The following is a 23165-nucleotide window of genomic DNA, read 5'->3' as shown; positions in this document are numbered from 1 at the left end:
TCATTTTCTTTATGCTTTTAGTTTAGTAATTCATTATATTATGTAGCAGGTATTTAACTAGGGGCAAAACTTACAATATTTACGGAGTAGAAGAGATGTTATCGAGAGCCATTACGATGTGGCTAATTAATAACTTTATAATCAAACAAGTAGATCTACGAGGAATTTGTTTACACTAAAAAACGGAAATTCACTAAATACACATATACAAAATACTGTCACTAATTACTCTAATTACACGCATTTTTTTGTATACATACATAAAGTTGCTGCAATATGTCAACATTGCACTTCTAAGTCAGATTCGGTACTTAGCTCAGCCTTGCGATTCTGTAACTCACTTGTAGTTTATTGTTTATCAGAATGCCAAATCATAAATTGACTGCTTCACGACTGATTTGAACGCGACCGCCGACCGCCGAACCGAGTTCGAAAAGTGAGTTACAGAATCGCTAGGCAGCATTAGCACTAAATTTCGGAGAAGTTCTAAAAATCACTACTAAGCTAAGCAAAGCAGGATTTTTTTTAAGAACAGGGGGCAAATGGGTAGAGGGCTCACTTGATCCTATGTGATACCACCCGCCCAGTTACACTCTTAATGCCAAAGGGCACGCGAGTGCGTTGCCAGCCTTTCAAAACACGGTACGCTCTTTTCGTGAAGGACCATAAGGCAAATTGGTTCAGAAATACTTCAGAGGACACCTGGTTGTTTAACTTCTTAAACAACGTTTAGTTGTGGAACGACGGACGTCAAAGTGATAAGGGTGGAGTTTCGTATACTACTTCGACGTCTGATAATGGAACTCAGCTGCAAGAATAATTACGAACAACTCCTCTAAACACTCTCCGTGGCGATAGGAGAGCCGCTCGGAAAGGGATTGGTCGTCAGCGATTCGAACAGCTCTTCGTTGAATACGGTCAAGTGGAAGGAGCTAATTTACGATTTGTTAAATTATTTGTGTATTTTCAGATTATTTTGGGCTGTAATAGAATAGCCAAAATCTGGAAAAAATTGGATGAAAATCCCGTTATAGTAACACTTGCGGACGATTTCTTTAAACGTGGCAGGATGTATGATGTATTTATAGTGAAAACAACATTTTCATATAGTCATATTTTATTTGTCGTAGCTTTAGGTTCATCATGTCATCCTGTTTTTGTATATATTTTTTAAAGTTTTGGTTTCTGGTTTAAAAAAAAAAAAGATGCAACACAATTTTATATAAGTGAAAAGCTTAAGCTAATCGTTTATTATTGAGATCAGCATTTATTTTCGAATCCTTTTTCTTCCATAATAGGTAGTACAGCCTGCAACAAGGATTTAAATAAGATGGTAAATTAAAAGACAAACAAAAATCGTACTTCAAGCAGAATTGTCTCAACAAATACAAGTTGGTAGAACAAGAATTCAATCACCTTTTGATTTATTCTTTATATCAAAACTAGCTGGATACTTTTGTATATTTTGAACGTTTTGATTTCGGTCAATGAAAAATTCAAAGCAAATATTGCAAACACAGTCTTATAACTAACTAATGTTACCAAAATACGTTTATTAGAATAAGACAATATCACTGATTTACCTTAGAGTCAAGAAGTAGATGATTTCAACCACACTCAATATTGAGAAGCCCATGAAGAGCCCCAATAAACCGCCGCAATTAGCGAGAAAATCAGTTGGTCCATACAACTCCGACCTGCGTGATGTTATGAACTGAGCTTCTTTGAAAAACACGAACACTCGTGCGAATAATGCGCTGCAAGAAAATTTTAACTAAAAAAAAAACGTGTGGTACTCGGGGACTGCCGCGGTAAAGCTATTGCATAGCATTTTTTATCAACTTATGCAATTATAATTATTTATTTATTTTATAATTATGCAGTATTTTTTTTCTTTGAAATTAATTCAATCTACCACTATACCAGACTCAGACTAACACGCCTATATATTTTGTCACACTCTAACGCGTACCGGCTGCACCGGTCGCGCTTACGCTACGAGATATGTGAATACGCAGTATGCGTTCTGTCCCACTCTAACGCACCTGCGCTGCATCGATCACACCAGACCAATGTCAGACGCAGTATGCGTTCTGTCCCGCTATGCGTATTGGCCGCACCTACATTACGTCATCGTGTGTTAGGTTTTTTCGTTACGGAATTTCTTGATTCGGTCGCCGCGCTCAAAGCCTGCTATAAAATCTATGCAATAGCTTAAAACTCAATATTAAGTCGGGATAGCTATTGAAAAAGACCTGTCAATAACAGATGTTTTTTAATGTGCGATAAAAAATGAAGATACTTACTCTTCTTCCACTGTGTCATTGTTCATTGGCAGTTTGTACGCTCTAAAGAGAGATTTCCAATCATAATCAGCCTGCGATGTCTCAGCTTCATATTCTATGGAAGTGCACGCAGGCAGACATTTACAGCGTAACGCAACTTCGCGGGCTTCGCCAATTATCGTATCGTTTTCGTCATCTCCCGCCATTCCTGATTTCATTTCGACTGTCACCAGTTCCACTGAAGTGTTATTTAAATATTGTTCAAAATTCAAAAATCATTTAATCAGCTAGGTAACACATTGTACACTTATGACTTGTCAGTAAAGAAATATATATATATATCAATGCTTCTAATTTTACATTAAGTGCCAGTTCTCAAATCAAGGGCGTAGAACGGAAGAGAAGAACTGGCAATAAACTCTCCGCCACTCTTTTTAATCACCATGTTTTTTTTTACACAACGTTTGTAAGGAGCTGCAACCATTAAACCATGTTCCACATTACATTTTAAGTAATTAATAATAATAAAATAAATTAAAAACAAAGAGTTGTCCTCTATCAGCAGGAGGCATGGTGAAATAGGAGCACGCACTTACATTCTCGTGGGGACAACACGCAATGTTACATATTTTATGATCGGATAATTACCAATTTACATACATAACAATATGAATAAATTAATTTTGACTAAATTCAGAGGTACCGGTAATTACTGAACAATAGTTGCGCGTAGTTTTTACTGAACATGCATTTTGTGATTAATTTCACTTTAAATCTATGGTAACCAAAATTAATGGAAAAAAAATCTCTTACAATCTCGCTTCGAGCATTTTTAGTCAAGTATCTCTTGAAAAGCAGTGTAGTAGTAGCATCAGCGTACAACTCTCATCCCTAACGCCGTAGGTTCGATCCCCGGCTGTGCACCAATGAACTTTATTTCTATGTAAGCATTTAACATTCGCTCAAACGGTGAAGGAAATCATTGTGAGGAAACCGGCTTGCCTTAGACCCAAAAGTCGACGGCGTGTGTGAGGCAGAAGAGGCTGATCACCTAATTGCCTATTAGATTGACAAATGATCATGAAACAGATTAAAAAATCTGACCAAACCCAAAATTGTTGTAGCGCCACTGAATTCTTTTCATTATCTCTTGAAAAGATATAACGATTAAGTTTCTGGTTAATCAAAACAAAATACCGCTGAATCCGAACGTATTTGTTATGTTTCAAAAGATTTTATGCATCAAACTTTATTACTTGAGAGGCTGTGCCGCACAGATAAACAAAAGCAATATACTGAATATAATAAAAAGGAAATTACTCACTTTGCGACTTTTTAATACACGCCATTTTTCCAGAGTTACACGTGGCCATATTTGGACCATCTAAAATATTAAAAATACATTACGTTTGCACCGTGCATATTATGTAAGGCCCTTTCTCCACTGCTCCGATCCGGCGTCGGATACCGGAATGAGTCATGAGAAATATATCGGAAAGCCGGATTGCGCTTCTCCACTATATCCGATCCGACAATAATCCATACTTGTGTATTTATCATGCAACACTTATATTAACTAAAACCCATATACTTTATTTATTAATAAAACGTTCTAAATTCTGAATATTTTATTGCCCTGGCAAGTTTTTTTATATTGTCTATCTTAAAATATTATAATCTACTTAATAAATAGTTCACTAATACTATGGTATAAAAATATAAAAAAATAGCAACATAATTTGGTTTGGTCCAGGTTATCCAGATTCTTTCAAATTAAACAAACTATAAATAAACCTGTGAATAATAATTTATAACCTCTTGGATATACTTGGACCGATAAAACACCGCGTTCCGATCTAGCAAGTTATCGGACCGTTAAAAACCGGATGCCGGAGTAGTGGAGAAGCACGTAAGTACCTACTGTTGTGAGTTTCTAAATCGGATCGGTAATTAACGTTTGCCGGACCGGAGCAGTGGAGAAACGGCCTTAGGGTCAAGAAAAATATATTTGGCTTTACTTTTCCTGACTAATGCGTCAGGCCGAAGTGTAATGAACGAATTCATATATTTCATTGAAACAAAAGGCCCTTAAAAAGTTAGCGCCACTGGTTTTATCATAGATCATATCATAACTTCGTCTTGTACACAGTCGGTATGCCAAATTTCATATTAAAATACTAGCTCTACATTTGGAAGCTCTTGGGTGATCACATAAAGACCTAACCCTGCTCTCGATATAGATGACCTAGTCGAACTGCCGTGGGGAGTATGAGTTATGGAAAGTCTCAATAGAGATTACCCGTCAAGGCCTACAGCATAGTAATGATATTGCTTATAGGTACTCATATAATGTAATCTATATATATAAAAATGAAACCCGTTTTCCGTTGTCACGACATAACATGAAAACGGCTTGACTGATTTGTCTGATTTTTTATATAATATTCCTTGAAGTACGAGGATGGTTCTTACGGAGAGAAATATTTAAAAAAATGAGTGAAAAAGTCTTAAAACAACTTTTCTATATTCCCATACAAAATATGCGTAATAATACTTAAAAGTCAATTTGAACTTTAATACCATATCATAGACTTCAAGTGTTAGTGGAGGGGTTCCGGCAAGGTAAATTTTTATTTTTGACATAATGTATTCGTTGTCTTATCAACCCGAATAGCAGAATAAGTATTTAAAAAAAAAATAATAGACTGTTAGTCGGTACGATGTTCGCCAGGCCAGCTAGTAATAAATATAATTACACTATATTGATAGTTTAGTTAGACTATTATAACTTGAAAGAAGGAAAACATGAGGAGGTTTCAGGCACAGATGGCTGATCACTTGCCTATTGCATTATTTTTTATTGAATAAGGGGCAAGCGGGCACAAGGCTCACCTGATGTTAAATGATACCGCCGCCCATGGACATGCCATGCCATGGGGCAAGCGAGTGCGTTGAAGGCCTTTTAAGATTTAGAAGACCCTAAGTCGAATTGGTTCGCGGCAAAAACTGTCTTAAACGCTCAGATGTGGAATTACGCAGGTCGAGGTTATATTGGTGAAATTTCGTATTCTGAAGACGTCTAACGATGAAACTAGATGACGATGAAACAGATATGTAACCTTTTTGTAAGACAAAGAAGACAACTTACGCGGCATCCCAAAGTGAACGCACCCACATCGTGCATTTGTGAAGTTTGCAAGACACTCCATCTCACAATTTTGTTGTGTATAAATTTTAAAATATTTCAGATACCGTTCACTTGGGAAATAGCATTGGCGCCTAAAAAGGAAATGTTATCATTAATCACGATGTTTCTGTTTTTCACTCCTCAAAAATGAAGATTTTGCTGAAATTTATACCCAGCGTGTACACAAAATTACGATTTGTTGATCAATAAGCTAGTAAAAATATCAATTTCTCTATTGTGACTTCATGAATTTGTCATCTCAGCCATCAGGCCATTAAAGCTTGGAATATCTGCTTAATGGAGCGCTCTTGCCAACGCATTTTTCTTTTTACCGTATTTCCTTGAATTTGGTTAAGAATCGTTGATTTTACTTATATTAAGGAAATGTAGGCATCACGCAGCTGCACGCATTTAACTTTATCGACGAATTTTTGTTATTTCGGCTTGCGGAAATCGTCAGATTATATATTTTTCATTATTCTTGAATTAGTTCCTTCAAAATAAAAAAAAATTTAGCTACGCTCGAGAATGTCGAGATGACGTTTTTTTACAACTTTGTTGCCCTCCCCTTTTTTTACGTCACTCTCAAATTGTCAGATTAGTGGAATTTACACTTTTTAGGATGTAATTAACTCACCCTACCTTAATCTGACGCGCTCGAGAATTTCTGATGGTAAATTTTTTTTTACTAATCTGATCCTGTATCCTTCACGGGCGGCCTTATATATGGGCCTCATGTTTTGTGGAGGTACTTAACCGGGTACAAGGTATCCCCCTGTATATTAATCTGCCGCGCTTTAGTAAATCCGGAAATCTCCTCTTGGGCTCCCCTACCATAATAAGTATATTGTTTCTTTTTACCATACACGAGTCAAGAGAAAAAAGTAAAAAAGAAAAAGGGATGGAAGTCATGTCATCAATGAAGTCCTAACACTCTTGAAGTCTTGTTCCAGGAGAGTGTCAGGACAACGCCCTTACTCTGTTACTTCCAATTGACAGCGATACCGTTTCTGTTGATTTTGTCCAACATAGTTCCAAATCCCACACATAATCTTCTACCGTCTTTACATTTTGTGTGGCATGAAGCTGATACTAGTTACTTATTAGAAAACCTTACCTCTCAGAATCATAGGACCTCAAGCCTTCGGAAGTTGTCATCATCTTGGGTTTGACTGCAACAATTACTTCTTGAGAGAGCGGTGCTCTGAAGAATTGTTCGGAGAGGCGTGGTAGCTCGGCCGGATTGTGTAAAAGAATCTAGATGACCAGACATTAACCATTAGATCACAATCGAGACTTGGCGCTAAGTGAGACTCCGTTACGTTAATGGCGGAAGTCACAATTTGCGTCTCGACTTTGATTCTTACATTAACAATCAGAGAGAAAATATTATACTAGAGTCATCCACGTACAATTGTATGTCTTCACATAAATCCTAAGGATCATCTCGATTCAGTTCAGAAATGTGTGGACAAACATACAAACACTTAATGCGAAAAAAATTTAAATTAAAAACACATTAGTTTTACACATGCTTAAAGCCAAAATAAATCATCATACTCAAGTATTATGCAATACCAAAAATATCATATACAAGAGCTCAAATGGTTATGAACCTCCATTTTTGAAAACATAAAATAATAATTAATGGAAGCATTTGAATTTCGAACGCAAAAACGAATAGAGTCTGGCTAATGAAAGAAGATAACGAAAACGCGGCAAATTCAAATTTTTTTAGTATGGTATCCTTATGATTTTATTTTATTATTTTTTACATTTTTAGTAACGTATGTAGTCTTTAACTATTGATACTTAAAATGACTAGCATTGGATGGAAAACTAAAACTATATTTATTATAAAACACAACTTTAATCGGAATAAACAAAATCAGAATCCAAAAAATCAATATGCATAGATTCATCAGAGCCATTGCTGTTATCACTGTCTCTCATTGATTATGAATCTTTTTAAATGTTTAGGCTATGATACCTGTTAACTATTCGGAAAAAATATTTAATAGAAATAAAATGAGTAATTGAATGAAGTATCAAGACAATAAATCATACTAACCTAACAAATTCAATGACATTCTGTGGCAACACAAAATCCGAAAGGTTTCAAATAATTCAATTATCTTCTTTCTTTAGCCAGACTCTATAACGTTACACACTGAAAGAAACTTGTGAAATTGATATAGTCTTTATTTCAATTTTCACTTATCTGTGGCCGCGCTCGAGTTTGTTATAAATTTCATTATGTATATTAATCTAATTGTCAAATGTCAATTCCACGAAATTTTTATATGACTATTTAAATTTTAACTTATCTGGCCGCACTCGCGTTTAGCGTAAACTTTAATACTATATTCTAATTGTTTTTATTAAAACAAAATGCTATTATGGCTTGAACATTTAAAACAATTATGTAAAACTCCGCCGCAGTTGAAAATACCTTAAATCCTTGTACGGGTCCTTTACAAAGATAGTCCAAGTCAATAGCGTGCGCCTTTAAAAGGAATGTTAGACCAGCTTTGGCTCCATAGCCCTGGAATGTAATAAAGTTAATATTTAGTGTTTTATACTTTATTTCTTTATAATTATTAGTGTAACTACCAAATTATATAATTAACTAGCAGACCGGCCAAGCGTTGCTGTGGCTAAGGTTTTTGTTATATTACATAGTAGTGAACTATTCAAGGGAAACGGTAGGAGAACTCATGTGAAAGGTAGATAGCTTATGTGAAACGTTGGTACTTTTAACACAGCGCCATCTGTTAGAATTGTATCAAATAATAAACAAATATTTGCAACAAAATAATATTGCGGGTATAAATTGAGATGTCAGCTGTCCTATCTTTTAAGTTGGATCAAACTGCACACGGTGTGCAAATTTGATTGATATCGGTTCAGTAGTTTAGGAGTCCATAGCGGACAAACAACGTGACACGTAATCTATATATATTAAGATTTAGTCCTTATATAGTCATAGATGAATCTGAATGATGAAGTACGGTCTATATGCGATAAGGTGCTTGTTGGTGAACACATCGTGAGGAAACCGATATGTTCTGAAACGAAGCTCGAATAATGACAACCGTATGTCAAAATACTCGCACTTAGCGCTAAGTCTTGTTTACCCTACAACTGACATCTGTCAGGCACAGAACGCTAATCGCCTATTTGTCATTTGTCATTTGTCATGCGCCCCTGGATTATTGAGTAGTATTTTTATACTATCTGGAGTGAAAATTATATTCTTAGGCTTTTGGCTTCGGAAACCAGAGCCAATAGGTTATACGGCTTAACCGAATTAATACATTAAGTGTTTGGAGGTCTTTTATATAAATTTAAACATACAGATCCCCTCCAAGGATATGAATCCAATGGTGAGTCCGGCGGATAGCCCCCGTCCAAGGTCCAAGTTATATTTTTGTGGTCTAAGGCCATATAATTATAATCCTTGTGCAAGCTGTATAGAAAAGGTTTTATTTAAATACTTAATAAATAAATTAGTTAAAAAGATATAAATTAATTCGTATGTGCCATGGCTTCCCCTCCCTCTTTGTGTAACTTGCATAATTAAAAATGAAATTGCTCACTTTAAGAAACCCAACATGTTAAAGGAAGAAATCACTAGGAAATTATTACGAAACACAGTAAGAAAATTTTCTAAACAATGAAAAACGTCGAGGCCATTTTCGAATTGCCCTCTTAACAATCAAATTGCCCCCCTGTGGGGCGTGAGCCTCACTGAGGGAAACAGGGGACTAGAGCCTCGCAATAGGAAATGGGCACATTGCAGTCATAACGTGAGACTTCTCAACCAATATGAAACATAATATTTCGCTGGGTATCAAACCTAGGCCAGGTTATTATGTGCGTCAAATGTATGTAGAATTATTTTATAATAAAAAATAAGTAGGTATCAAAAACAGCACATTTCTCTTTAAACACGTATAACGTATAATGTAATTAATTCGTATTAAATATCCAAATAATTATAATAGATTTACATACTTCTCAAGTCTGAAAAGTTCGTCCGCTCCAAGGCTATTAAAAGTGTAGCAAAATCCTTCTTCAGTAAGCACTTCGTAAAACACATCAGCGCAATTGTTCCGTGGTACATCCTTCCACTTGCAGCCGAGGAATATGTCATTCATGTCGGGGGATAGCTGCATACATGGTACAAATATTAAGAAACAGATCGCAGCTATAAAAGAAGCAAAGATTCTAAAAGCTTCTAAAACCATTATCAGTATGATTCAAGAAGAATCAGTAATACCAATGTGTGTTAATATCAATACTTATATTGAGTCAGAACACTAATTTACAATAGAAAAATACGAAACAATAAATAATCAAAATCAAAATATTATTTATTAATGTATACTTATGAACGTTAGTTAGTTATGGAAATTGTATTAGTTTTTACAACAAACTCCCAAGCGATATTAGAGAATTATCACTAAATAAATTTAAAGCCCTCGTTAAACGTAAATTAATCAATATAGCTTTTTATAAATTTGACGAATACTTAAATGATCCTAATCCTTGGGATTGATTTGCTCCAGTTCAAACAATTTGTATGACTCAAAACTTAGCGATTAAAAAGAGTGGCGGAAAGTTTCTTGCCAGTTCTTCTTGCCCGCTCTACGCCCTTAACTTTTTTTACGTTCATAAGTGTACTTGTTTACCTATAAGAATAAATATATTTTGAGTTTGAGTTTCAGTTAGTAAAAAATGCCCTTTTGATCAAGGGCAATCACGGGAAGAATAAGCAAATGGCAATAAGCTCTCCATCATTCTTAAAAATCTAATAAAAGAAGTTATTTTTCAATATTTTTATAGGCACCTACTTAATGCAGGAGGCGGTAAAAGCACTAGCTGAGGTATATTAATTCTAAGGTGAACACTTTGTCACTCTTTTTCTTTCTCTTTCTCTTTTTTTCTAATTATATCGAAACATTTCAGAACAGTATCGGCTTAAATATAGATCAAAGATAAAAAAGTTCAATAATTGATTTGCATATTTTTTAATATTGCAAGTTATAACTAACCCTTCTTAAGTTTTCAATTGTTTCATTGCCCATTGAGGTTTCTCGTCCATTGGTTGGCGCGAGGTGGTCGTCACAGACCATGCTGACATCTTCAAACGTGTTACGCCTGATGAAAATCTAATGTTATTATTCTAAGTAAATCCACTGAGCCGTACTTGTGCAATAAAATTGTTAAGTACTGCTGTGACCGTAGTCTATATCTACCTATCGAACTAATTAAAAAAAATACTAAACCGAATTTGATGAATCTTCTATTTCCAATCAATGCGATAAAACTATACCCTCAAACGCGTAAACAACGATATTCCGACTGCTAAGCATATACAACTGTGGTTAGGTTGAGGATCCTCTATTCAGGTCGGAAGAAGAACATCACCTTCCTTCCTCAATCCTCCATACTGCATCTTAGAAGCTTAAATAGATCATCTTACACCATCCTACATATTACCTAATTCCAAGAGTATTACATACAGTACAAACTTATAACCTCCTTTTTTCAAATCGGTTAATTAGGGATATCCTTATTTCATATCTCATCCTAATCCCCATTCATTAAATTTCGATCGTGAAAACGATAACATAATGTCATATAACTATATTATAATGTTACGAGTGGCCATAAGTCAACCAAAGAGTTTTATCTGTCTATAATTTACTTACTCCTCTTCTGTTAAATTAGCAAATGTACTTTCATTTCTGTATAGATGATAGTATTCTGTGAAGTTGAATTTGGTCTGTTTAGCTTTTGTCTCAATGCATAGGGTCACGGCGGGGTACGGTATCTGGAAAAACAATTTTATATAAAAGGATGTGTTATGAGAGGTATAACATATTTCTGCGTTGATAATTTTTTTTGATGTATTAATTAAATTGTCTATGTTAAGGCCTTCTTTGCAAACCCGTGAAACGCTTAGCAAGCTAACCTATTAAGATTATAAAAATAATAATAATAAAGCCGGTTGCAGACCGAAAACTAAGCTATGCCAAGGCTAAACTAAGCTATGCCAAGCAAGCTAGGCTAAGCTAAGCTAGAAATAAATAGCGTGCACACCAACAGCTAAGCCAAAGCTCAGTCAGTGTGGCGAAGGATGTGTAAAGGGTGTGCGGGGTAGCGGGAGGGGCTTAGCTTAGCTCGTGCAGCTGCGCATCGGCACACACAACTAACTTAGCTTCGCATATTTTAGTTAGCTCACATAGCTTAGTTCGCATAGTTTGCGGTCTGCAGACAAGTATGGAAAACTGCGTCAGCTATGCGAGATAAGCTAAACTAACTTAGCTTAGCTCTTGGTCTGCAACCCGTATAAGTATATTAAATTTAATTACAGTAATAACCGCCGGAGCGGATGTGTTGCTGACCTTTCAGGGAATGATATGTTCTTTTCTGAAAGGCTCCTAAGTCGTATTGGTTTGAAAATACCTCTACTGGCAGCTGGTTATACCAAGGTGGTGCGCGGTAGAAATTGCCTTAAAAAGCGGTATGTGGTGGAACGCTAGGCATGAGATGGATAGGATGGAATTGCGCATTCTGCCTTGACGTTCGATGATGGAATTGTTATGGATAAATTAAGAAACATACTGGCTAATATAAGATAAACGAAAGCATGAACATACGGCCATCCATTAATCATCATTCATCATTCATCAATCATTCTACTATACAATTTGTAAAGAAAGCTACACGATCTGTCAAAAACTGACTATTGACATTATTGATTTGACGTATACAAATTCTTGACAAAATAGGAAAGTTTGGCATCATCTCATAGATAAAAAACAACGAAAACAATACCTGCCACACAGGTGTAGACGTTTCTGCAAAGCTTACGATGACAGGATTTTCGGACCACTTATTGAACAGTTTCATTATGGTAGAGCCACAGACCAGCACACATGATATGAACATTAACACCCAGAATAATCTGAAATTATTATTACTCTAAGACAATCAGGTTTAAAGTATCTATTTATCTATACACTGACGCCCTTTTTCCGAAGGGGAGACAGAGACCTTGGACTTTCACTTGAAACGGCCCTAACCTCTCGCTTTATCCACTTTCATGATACTGATCATGCATGCTCCTCGGTTATGGGTACTTTTGACTTATTTCGTCTGTACATGGCCAAACCGCTTTCTTTCCTATCCTTAACACTACGTTATGTGTGTGATGTTAAGTGATACCGCCCATGGACACTCTCAATACCAGAGGGCTCGCGAGTGCGTTGCCGGCCTTTTAAGAATTGGTACGCTCTGTTCTTGATGGACTATGTAACAACTATTAAATAACGATTAACAAATACTAAAAATTTATCTTTATGCCAAAAATCGATATTTTCTTGCAAAGTTCTTTGCAACTTGCAGGCGTAAAGCATAATATATAGCACATACATTATGTTCGTTTTAGAACTAATACGATGATATTATTTCAAATAATATTGTATCAGTATACCAAAAACAGTAAATAATTCAGTTGAGTTGACTTTTTTACATACATCAAACTAGCAAGTTTTTAAATAACACTTCGAATAAAGTACTGAAAACATTCAAAACTTATTCGAAGGGATTTTTTTTAGTCAAATATAAAACTTCGAGATTTTGAAGAACGTTTGTCCATTAAATTACTTACAGGGGCATCATAGCCTAGCGGTCTTATTAAGTGGCAGCTAGGTGAGGGGTACCGGGTTCGATTCCCGGTTCGAGGGCAAGTTTTAATTTAATTTAAATTTGTGCTCGGCCTTTGGGAGGGTTGTGCGTTACCGGGCGAGTGCTTAAACCGTACACGGTCACGGTCGAATTTCTAAAGACAAGCACGAATTATAAAAAATCCTATGCTTGACGCTGGCTAATGCACAAATCGTGCCAGAGCCATTAAAACAAAAATTACTTACTTTTCAAGGAACGTCCGCTGCTTTTCGCCAATATACTTCAAACCATGAAGGTTAGAGTTCGTTGTATAGTCTATAAAATACTCTTTAACCGAATCGAAGGTGCTTCTCTTCTCTGTCGCCATATTATTTGTATGGCCATTTGTTACTGGACTGTCGGAAAGTGGATCATCAATTTTCCCAAGACTGTTTGATCTAGCAAAAAAAAGTTATACATATATCAACATTAATAATATAATAATGTATTATGCATATAATCTAAATTGTGAAGGCATTTCACCGACTTCAACAATGAGGTTAACAGGTATTTCTGCTATATTGAGATGTTTCTGTAGCCCTTTAGATATGGGTAGGTACTTCAGGTATATTATGTAAAATATAGATACCTAGGTTAGGAATGTTGAATGCATTTGTGAATGGTCTTGGTTCCCTTGTACATTTATGTCTATGTGAGAAATGTTAATTTATTTCTATATTCTCGATTTATCACTTCGATTTCTAGAGTTTTCTACACGAATTCTTAATAGAATTCACATCTATTCTTCCTGTTAGATCTTAAGTTTTACATAGAATCTATCGTTACGATTACAATCTTATTTTTTTTAATAATGCATTTGTATTAATCTGGTTATAGGCCGGCCTTATACCAGATAGAAGAAATTGCGATAACGGCGGGAAAATATGGCTGGAGAAAGCAAATTGATAATTGTGGAATGCCTTGAGGAGGAGGAGGCTTTTATATAAATACTACCTGATCCGGCAAACGTCGTTTTTCCATGTAGGTATATCATTTATAATAAAAAATAGGGGTTGATCGTAGAGGGGTGAAAATTAGAGGTTGTATGTATTTTTTAATGCTGTATCATAAAAAATTCAAAAATATCTAAAAATTAAAAAATAATAATTTAGGGGTACCCTTAACATTTAGGGGGATGAAACATGGATGTTGTCCGATTGTCAGATATACCCAATATGCACACAAAATTTCATGGGAATCGGTCAAGCCGTTTCGGAAAGTTTAACTACAAACACCGCGACACGAGAATTTTACATATTAGAGAGAGATAAATACAACATATTATTTTATTACTTACTGTTGATATCTCATATCGCATGTGTATTTTAATATTTATACAATATTATAATATGATGGCGCATTGCTAGCGCCATCTGTTGACTTTGGTGATTCTTTTGTTCCCACCACATTACAATTATTAAAGACATGGCTGATTCTAATGATGAAGGGCATCCGCCCAAACTGACAGTTGTCAAATCTCGTTCCAACGTATTTCTCAACAGATAGCGCCAATGCGCCGCAATGCGCCGTAAAATATATATATGTAATTATTATTTTGTTTATTGCCTATAATTGTTGTAGTGCTTTGTTTAACAAATTGCTCAACAAAATAGTTTTAAATTTGTTTTAGTTAGGTGGACAAAAAGAATACGATAAGTATACTTTTTGTTAAAAGTTGTCTTAATAACTAGTAAGAATTAATGATCAGTCATATTACGAGTATGTAATTTCTATCTAGGTATGTATATTTGGTTTAATAAATGCATTATTTGTAATGTATTTTATTAAATTTCCAGAGTGACGAAAGAACCGTTTTTAAATCTATATATATAAAAGAAAGTCGTGTTTGTTACAACACTTATAACTCGAGAACGGCTGGACCGATTGCCATGGTTTTTGATTTTTTGGATTTGTTTCCGTCCCGAATAGCAGAATAATCAATAAAATATCGGATATGTTATCGAATAACAATAAATTAATTAATTAATTTTACGAATGCAAAAACCATATGGTGCCATCTGTTGACAAAACTACGCATCATTTTACGTCGAATTCGTGTCAGTTCAAGAAATTCCGATCTTGAGGTGAATGAGGAGATGTATAACCATGCTTTGATCCTGATCAAAAGATGTTGGATATCAGAAAGTGCTTAACATGCAGTATCGCCATATTGACGCTAGAGAGAAGATGCCTAATGTGTAAAACTGCCATTCTTCTTTCGTAATGGCATTCAATAAAACATTTCTGTATTTGCAAAAAAGTTATATTAATGTAATACTTAACATTAATGAAATCCTAAAATAAGTTAAATTAAAGTAACAACGATATTATAAGGTTGTAGGGCGGAACGAAGTTAGCCAGGTCAGCTAGTAATATATAAAAATGAAACCCGTTTTCCGTTGTCACGACATAACATGAAAACGGCTTGACCGATTTGGCTGATTTTTTTTATATAATATACCTTGAAGTACGAGGATGGTTCTTACGGAGAAAAATTAAAAAAAAATTGAGTGAAAAAGTCTAAAAACAACACTTTTCTATATTCCCATACAAAATATTCGTAATAATACTTAAAAGTCAATTTGAACTTTAATGCCATAGCATAAAATTCAAGTGTTAGTGGAGGGGTTCCGGGAAGGTAAATTTTTATTTTTTGACATAATGTATTTGTTGTCTTATCAAATTTCTTTTTTTATCTTACTAGCTAGACCGGTGTCCCGAATAGTAGAATAAGTATTTTAAACAAATAAAGAATCGACTGTTAGGCGGTACGACGTTCGCCAGGCCAGCTAGTGCCTTATAAAATTTCAATGCAACGTATTTTTATTTACGTAAAGTAAACAATAGATATACAAGAAATTAGTTTAACTAAACCTCAGTCAGTTTTCATCAGTGTTACCGAAATAAAAAAAGAGAAGGAATAATGCTGATTTATTTAAACAATTTTATTATACGTGGGTAACACTGAAAACGTTTAGAACTGGCCAGTTAGAAACATTGCTAATGAAAACTTTTTTGAATTTCAATTTTAGAACTCTTTGGTAACCTTATGTAGTATATTGCATTCATTTGTCATTTGTTTTTGTGAATTGGCGGCAAATGTAAAACTCTTGTTACACGTGGATATGAACCTAATGCGAGAAAATTTTCGGTCAATGATTTATAATGACTTTCGTTGTGGGCTTACTCAACAACAAACCTATGATAGGCTGCGATTAGCATTTCTTAATGAAGCCCCATCTCGTGCCACTATTTACGATTGGTTTAACGAGTTTAAACATGGTCGTAACAATCTCAATGATGATCCGCATCCTTTAACCGCGACTACTGGAGATAACATCAGTGCTGTGCGACGCATGATAGAGGAAGATAAGAGAGTGACCTATCAGCAGATACAGGAAAGTCTAGGCATTGGTATGAGTCAAGTTCAAAAAACATTAAACAAACATTCAGGCGTCAGGATGCTTTGAACCAGATGCATTCCCCATACTTTAACCGACGACCAGAAACACCTTCGCATGGACTGGTGTCGCGAAATGTTAGATAAGTTCAACGGCGGTGACTCAAATGCTGCATTTGACATCGTCACAGGTGATGAAAGCTAAAAATATTGCTACGAACCCGAAACCAAAAGACAATCAGCTCAGTGGGTGTTTCCTTTCGAGAATCGGCCAACTAAGGTAAAGAAAGAAAGAAGTCAAGGAAAAAAGATGATTGCCTCATTCTTTGGTCGGAAAGGTCATTTCGCGACAGTTGTTCGGTATGTCAATCGCTGTTTGCCTAGGAAGAAATTCGACAGCTGCGCCCTCGAAGAAGGATCCTCCTTCATCACGATCACGATAATGAGTCATCCGCCATACAGTTCTGACAAGGGCCACTGCGACTTTCATTTATTCCCAAGAACTAAGCATAAAATTCGAGGTACTCGCTTTACGAGCCCTGAAGATACGGTGAAAGCATACGAAAATGCCATAGAAAAGACCGCTAAGGAAGAATGGACCCACTGCTTTTCTCATTGGTTCCATCGAATGCAACGATGTGTAGAGAGGAACGGAGATTATTTGGAAAAACAATAAAAGTATTGGCAACTTTCTACATTAAGCCGTTTTTCATTTTCTAAACAATTTCAGTGTTACCTATGTATTATACTTTGATTAATTGTTTATTATTTATAATTAATAACCGCGTCCATTCAGTATGAGTAATTAGCTAATTTATTAAAATTTGATTTTTATGAATTAACGGGCCTTCCCCTTTGTATGCTTTATGTGTATAGCTAGGATAAATTATCTCTCGTATATCCGAGATATTATATCGTAGGATTTCAATACAGTATTATAACTAACTGCGAAAATAGAAATTAAATTATGCAAATTATTCTCAGTAAACGTTAATGTTTGACGAACTTGGCACTATTTTAACAACCAACTACCCTAAGGTATTCAGTTCTAGACCCGGTCTAGCAATTAAGCTTGACTGTTTGCGAAGGAAAACGCAGAAAAACCAGTTTGTTTTTATTTTCATGTAACGAAGTTTAAATGAATAAAAATAAATAACTGACGCAGAAGAGAAGGGAGAAATCCAAAAATATAAACTATAGGTTTTAAAGTAATGTATCAAATAAAACAATTTATTACCTGGAATGTCTCTTCATGACGACCTCCTAGATCAACACCGAAGTTAAATTTAACATGCGACTTTTGTCAATTGCAAATTATATAAACTATTTCGTGTTATCCCTCGGGATATGTGTCATTTATGAAATTAAAAATACTTCACAGAATTATGATTAAATTGTACGTAATACAACGGATAGCATGAAGGCGTGGCAATTTTGGTAATTAAGATATTTTATGGTTTACTATTAAGTTTTCATTACTCCATACAAAAATTCTGCAGTGTTTATGTACTATACGCAATTTAATAATTGCTTTTATAGTTATTTTGTATATTGTTATACGATTTTTCGACCCAAAATGTTAGATGTTTATACTATGTTACTACTGATAATGTGCGAGCCAAGGCTGTACATATTGCTCAATCAGGCTTTCTTAGTTCTATACACGTGGCGATTACCTAAATAGTTAGTGTTACGCCCCGAGAGTATAGCCAGACACAGGCACTCTCTTCAGCCTTATAAGCATAGCAGTATTACGAGACAAAAAAGATTAATGTGGCATATTCTACTTTTCTCCAGTGTCATCTCGAAAAAAAGTTGCCAACATACGATACGTATCATTCCATTTGTCCCTCCTTTTCCAAGAACGCGTTTTGGCCAAAGCTCACCGATATCCAGATTAAGATAATTCCATTCTGATAAACGATCTAGGTCTGGATATCCATAGTTGCTCCCCTCACGCTTTACAATCGTTTAATTTTTTATAATTTTAATTGTTTTGTTTAATATTTGTATTATCTCTTCGTGTATGTCATGTTTTTTGGTTTTATAAGGGTTACATTAAAAAATGTATTTTGTGGATCTTTTACCAATGTATCAGCGTGCCGAGCATTGGCAAGCTTTTTTTTCAGGCAATCAATAATAAAAAAAAATGCTTTTTTTTATTACTTTTATTTCATCGCTCGACATGAATATGAAGAGAAGGCGCCGCTTGACGTCCTTATCTCAGGCAAGAGGATGTTCAAGTAGTACCAATTTTCATAGGGCTATCCAGCGTCGCCAAGGGAGCAGGCAGTAGAAATTCGAAAAAACTTTTTTTAATAACTAATTCATCAAATTATTTTTTTAGTGGTTAATAATCTTATAATTAATAATAATCTTATATTAAAGAAGTTAACTTTAAAATAAAATAAAAATAAAATATGTTTATTATGGAACATAAGATACATTCATGTATCACTTATTCCACGTCATTAAATGTGAATCTGTAGGCATCCCTACTCATAGCAAATCATCAAACAACACTTATTTTAAAACAAATATCGCAAATTAATAAGAAGTAGCCTGTCTAGCACTAGTCCCAGGCCCTTTTATCAACTAGATAATCGTTAACTTTATAGTAAGCCTTTATACACAGCTTTTCTTTAATACATTTCTTAAATTTATTAAAAGGCAGAGATAAAAGAGCCTCTGGTATTTTATTATAGAAGAGTATCCCCTTTCCCAAAAAAGAATTACTAACTATAAATAGTCCAGTACGGGGAAATTGCAGCCTGCGTTTGTTCCGAGTATTAACATTGTGCGTATGTTCTATTCTAGTAAACTTATCACTATTTTTGTATACATACATAATATTTTCATAAATATATTGCGAGGGAAAGGCAAGTATATTAATTTCCTTGAATTTATCTCTAAGAGATTTCCTACATTTTAAATTATAGATAGCACTATTCGCCCCCTTCTGCAGGATGAAAATAGTTTCGACAGTTTTATTTACATGTTTTATTGTACAGTTAGGACCACGTTAGAGATTACACTAGCTTTATACAACTCATTTCTCGCTAAAATTGCAATAACTAACATTGAACCCCATTCCTTTTGATCTGTAGTCAATGTTAAAAATCAATGATGCAATTGTTAGTAATCGTAATAAAATTCATTATTAACCTTTAACCGTCCGTTTCATTCTAATATAGAAACCGCAACGAGCGAATTGTGCGTATTTCGTAACACGTTTCAACTACGCTTTCACTGTTTAAACAAGTACAAAAACTGGGAATATGTTTGGTAGCATTCCATATAGGCGTTAATAAATTCGTTTTCCGTAGAGGAGTGGCTGCTTCCGGATGTCTAAGTTTTCTTACATTAGAATCAAAATATATCGATTTCGAATCAAGTAGAGCTGTTCTGTGAATTAATTGAACCAGCCCTGCGATTCTGTAACTCACTTTTCGAACTCACACGGTTTTCGCATCGGCGGTCGAACCGCTGTGTGAGTTCGAAAAGTGAGTTACAGAATCGCAAGGCGGAACTGAATAGTTTGAAGGCCCGAGTGGGTAAGGTCCAGAAATTGTGTGTTTTTAGCGGAAAATACATACTTTGTTAGCGCAATTTAGAGTATGACGTCATCGTACTGATTTGTAGCCGTAGCCTGGTTATGGGAACCAAAGCTGACCAGTACCTCAACTAGATAGTTTTAATTAAGACGACGACGCAACAACCCCCCCCCCCTGAGACTTCTTCACTCTTGCTAGGGTTGATTTGTGCGACAACGACGGCGAAGGTTGTTTGTTATTCCAAGGGCCAGAACCAATCTGAACAGCCTTGCGATTCTGTAACTCACTTTTAGAACTCGGGAGTTTGTAGTTTATTGTTTATCAGAATGCAAAATCGTAAAATGACTGCTTTACGACTGATTTCAGCGCGACCGCCGCTGTGAAAACCGCTGTGTGAGTTCGAAAAGTGAGTTACAGAATCGCAAGGCAGATCCCCCTTAATAAAGACGTTGCGCCTACTGACTACTGTCGCTATCGACATCTTTATATTTCACAGAGTGAGTTCACAGTAGCGATATTGTGTATCTTTTGTATTTAATTTTATATATTTTAAAATACTTAATTTTTAACTTAACGGTAGGATAAGTATGGTAAGGATAGCGTATTTTTTTGTGAATAAATAAATTTTCAACATATTTAGTATCAAACACCTTTCCTACATTAGAAAATTAAAATTAAACTACGAATTAAGCCAAAATACACTATGTTCTCGCGTACATTACAGTTCAGCACATTCTTCGAATTATAATTGCACATGATTCCATATTTTTTTTACCCTGCTTTTATTGACATCTTTACGTTTTAAATCATTTCAGAATGGACTTGTACAAATACATTCGACTTTCGCATATATCACAGAGATGGCGCGCGTAATTTTATTCCCTTGTTTTTGCGTGACTATCATCAAAGACTTTTTACTTTGTCATTCGTATAATTAATCTACATAAAATAAATCAGTGGCGCTACAACCTCTTTAGGTCTTGGCCTCAGATTTCTGAATCTGTTTCATGATCATTTTTTCAATCTAATAGGCAAGTAGGTGATCAGTCTCTAGTGCCTGACACACGCCGTTGACTAAGGCAAGCCGGTTTCCTCACGATGTTTTCCTTCACCGTTCAAGCAAATGTTGTACGCGCACATAGAAAGTCATTGGTGTACAGCCGGGGATCGAACCTACGACCTCAGGTGAGCGGCTGAGCCACTAGGCCAACACTGCTCAATTAATCTACATCACTGCAAGTAAATCAAAAAGTAAGGCAAATGAGCCTACGCGACGCCCAAAACGGGCAGTCATCGCAGCCCATGGACACTCATTTTTAGTGGGTGCGTTGCCGGCCTTTGAGGAAAGAGTGCTCTCTAACTTTGAAGAATTGGACGTCGTGTCTCTCAGGGAAGGCCCCCACAGGGAGTCGATTCCACAGTTCGCTATTTCGTAAATGAAAGTGTCTTGTGAAACGGACTGTGGAAGATTTCCAGCCATTAAGGTGATGTTGATGAAAACCCTGATGGAAACCCAAACAATTCTTTAGAACACTCACCATAGTACACTTTGTAGAAAACGCAAAGAGACGCAATGTCTCTGCGTAGAGAGAGAGAATCAAGCCGATCAGTAATTAGTTGGAGATTGACAATTCGAAAAGCCCTTCGCTGAATTTGATAGGAAGAAGCTGGTATTTATTATTTGTTTTTTAATTTAAGAAAACCAATATCCATACTATTTTCTATTTCTCAATGATGTACCTTGTATTATAAGTCTAATTTGTATGTAGATTTTAACAACTTCATACATTCATCGTCAGTACTGAGAAAAGACTTTTATCATTAGGTATATATTTTTATTTATTTATTTTTTTATTTATTTACACTTTGTTGCAAAACATAAACAATACATAAAAATTATAAGGGATGCAACGGGCGGCCTTATCGCTAATAAGCGATCCCTTCCAGGCAACCCTAGTTAAAGAGAAAAACTAAAAAGAAACATGATGCGTGCGAGAAGTGCAGAACCAAATGTTATATAAAAAAATATATATATATATATACAGAACCTTAATCTTTAGAAATACAAAAAAAAAATTAATAACAGACTAAAAACTTAAAAACTAAAATATTGGTATATTTGACAAAAAAAATATTGTAAGTCTGTTGGTGATCCGTTTCATCCATAATTCACATTGATTTTTGGATCTAAGGGTTCAGAGTTGTGTCTTAGCTTGAACTGTGACGCCCATGTCATAATTCAATAAATGTTTTATATTCGTAAGATAAATGTTTTATATTCGTAAGACATACTAAATCTTACTCTAAAATGTACAAGTCTCACGATATTCAACTTCACCATACAAGCAAGGAATAATTGCGCACATAGAAATAAAGTTAAAAATGCCTCAAACACTGTTCGAAGTCTCGATATTCAAAAATTGTCGAGAACGTCAACTTCCTGTAATAGAAACGAAATTCTCTTTAAATTTGTCACTTCCTTTCAAAGTAAATCAAAAAAAGGAAGTCGACGTTCTAAACCTGAGAACACTCGAAAGTTGTCTAGTGGATGTGAGTGAATTATGTGGAGACTAGATTAAAATTCTCTTGTGTGAAATATCCCGCTAATATAATAATTGCTTGTATGGATGGATGTCTGTTTCTCTATTACGCGAGGCTATAATTTAAATTATATCCTTAGTATTTCTTAAATATATTTTAATATTCAACAACAAGTTTTATAGTTAATAAAATAGATAAGACTTCTTTTCAAAAATAACTTTAATGATAATATAAAATAAGTATGTCTTTTATTTTTGTTACATTATGAAATTGAAGTCAAAGCTTCAAAAGTTAAAAGGTGTAAAAAAACATTGTTTGATTATTAGCCACATCAATGACTCTTAACATCTCAGTCTTCCGTACAATAAACAATATTGTATGTTTGTCCCTAGTTAAATATACTTAATTACTAAACTAATAAATAAAATTAATGACACTAGCATTTCCCATAACAATTTTCG

General features: G+C 35.0%; 1 protein-coding gene across 3 annotated transcripts in view; it reads right to left on the bottom strand.

The window, feature by feature from the left end:
• Window positions 1-1061: 1061 nt before the first annotated feature.
• The window catches only part of LOC125060625 (pickpocket protein 28-like), a 38459-nt gene continuing 16355 nt past the window's right edge, over window positions 1062-23165 (bottom strand). For 2 of the 3 annotated variants that reach the window (XM_047665584.1, XM_047665585.1), the window contains exons 4-16: window positions 13416-13607; window positions 12319-12448; window positions 11190-11311; window positions 10530-10635; window positions 9490-9644; window positions 8830-8941; window positions 7925-8017; window positions 6590-6729; window positions 5434-5564; window positions 3610-3669; window positions 2307-2523; window positions 1584-1757; window positions 1062-1308 (exon numbers count right to left, since the gene is read on the bottom strand). In XM_047665584.1, the coding sequence (XP_047521540.1) occupies window positions 1236-1308; window positions 1584-1757; window positions 2307-2523; window positions 3610-3669; window positions 5434-5564; window positions 6590-6729; window positions 7925-8017; window positions 8830-8941; window positions 9490-9644; window positions 10530-10635; window positions 11190-11311; window positions 12319-12448; window positions 13416-13537 (1635 nt within the window). In that variant the 5' untranslated portion in view covers window positions 13538-13607 and the 3' untranslated portion in view covers window positions 1062-1235. Of the gene's footprint in view, window positions 1309-1583; window positions 1758-2306; window positions 2524-3609; window positions 3670-5433; window positions 5565-6589; window positions 6730-7924; window positions 8018-8829; window positions 8942-9489; window positions 9645-10529; window positions 10636-11189; window positions 11312-12318; window positions 12449-13415; window positions 13608-17846; window positions 17890-23165 lie in introns of those variants that run through there. The other variant, XM_047665583.1, reaches the window with a different exon arrangement.

Source organism: Pieris napi, chromosome 22 (assembly GCF_905475465.1).
Source record: "Pieris napi chromosome 22, ilPieNapi1.2, whole genome shotgun sequence".
Classification (NCBI taxonomy): domain Eukaryota; kingdom Metazoa; phylum Arthropoda; class Insecta; order Lepidoptera; family Pieridae; genus Pieris; species Pieris napi.
The sequence above is the reverse complement of the archived record's forward strand: the minus strand, read 5'-3'. Positions and strand labels throughout refer to the sequence as shown.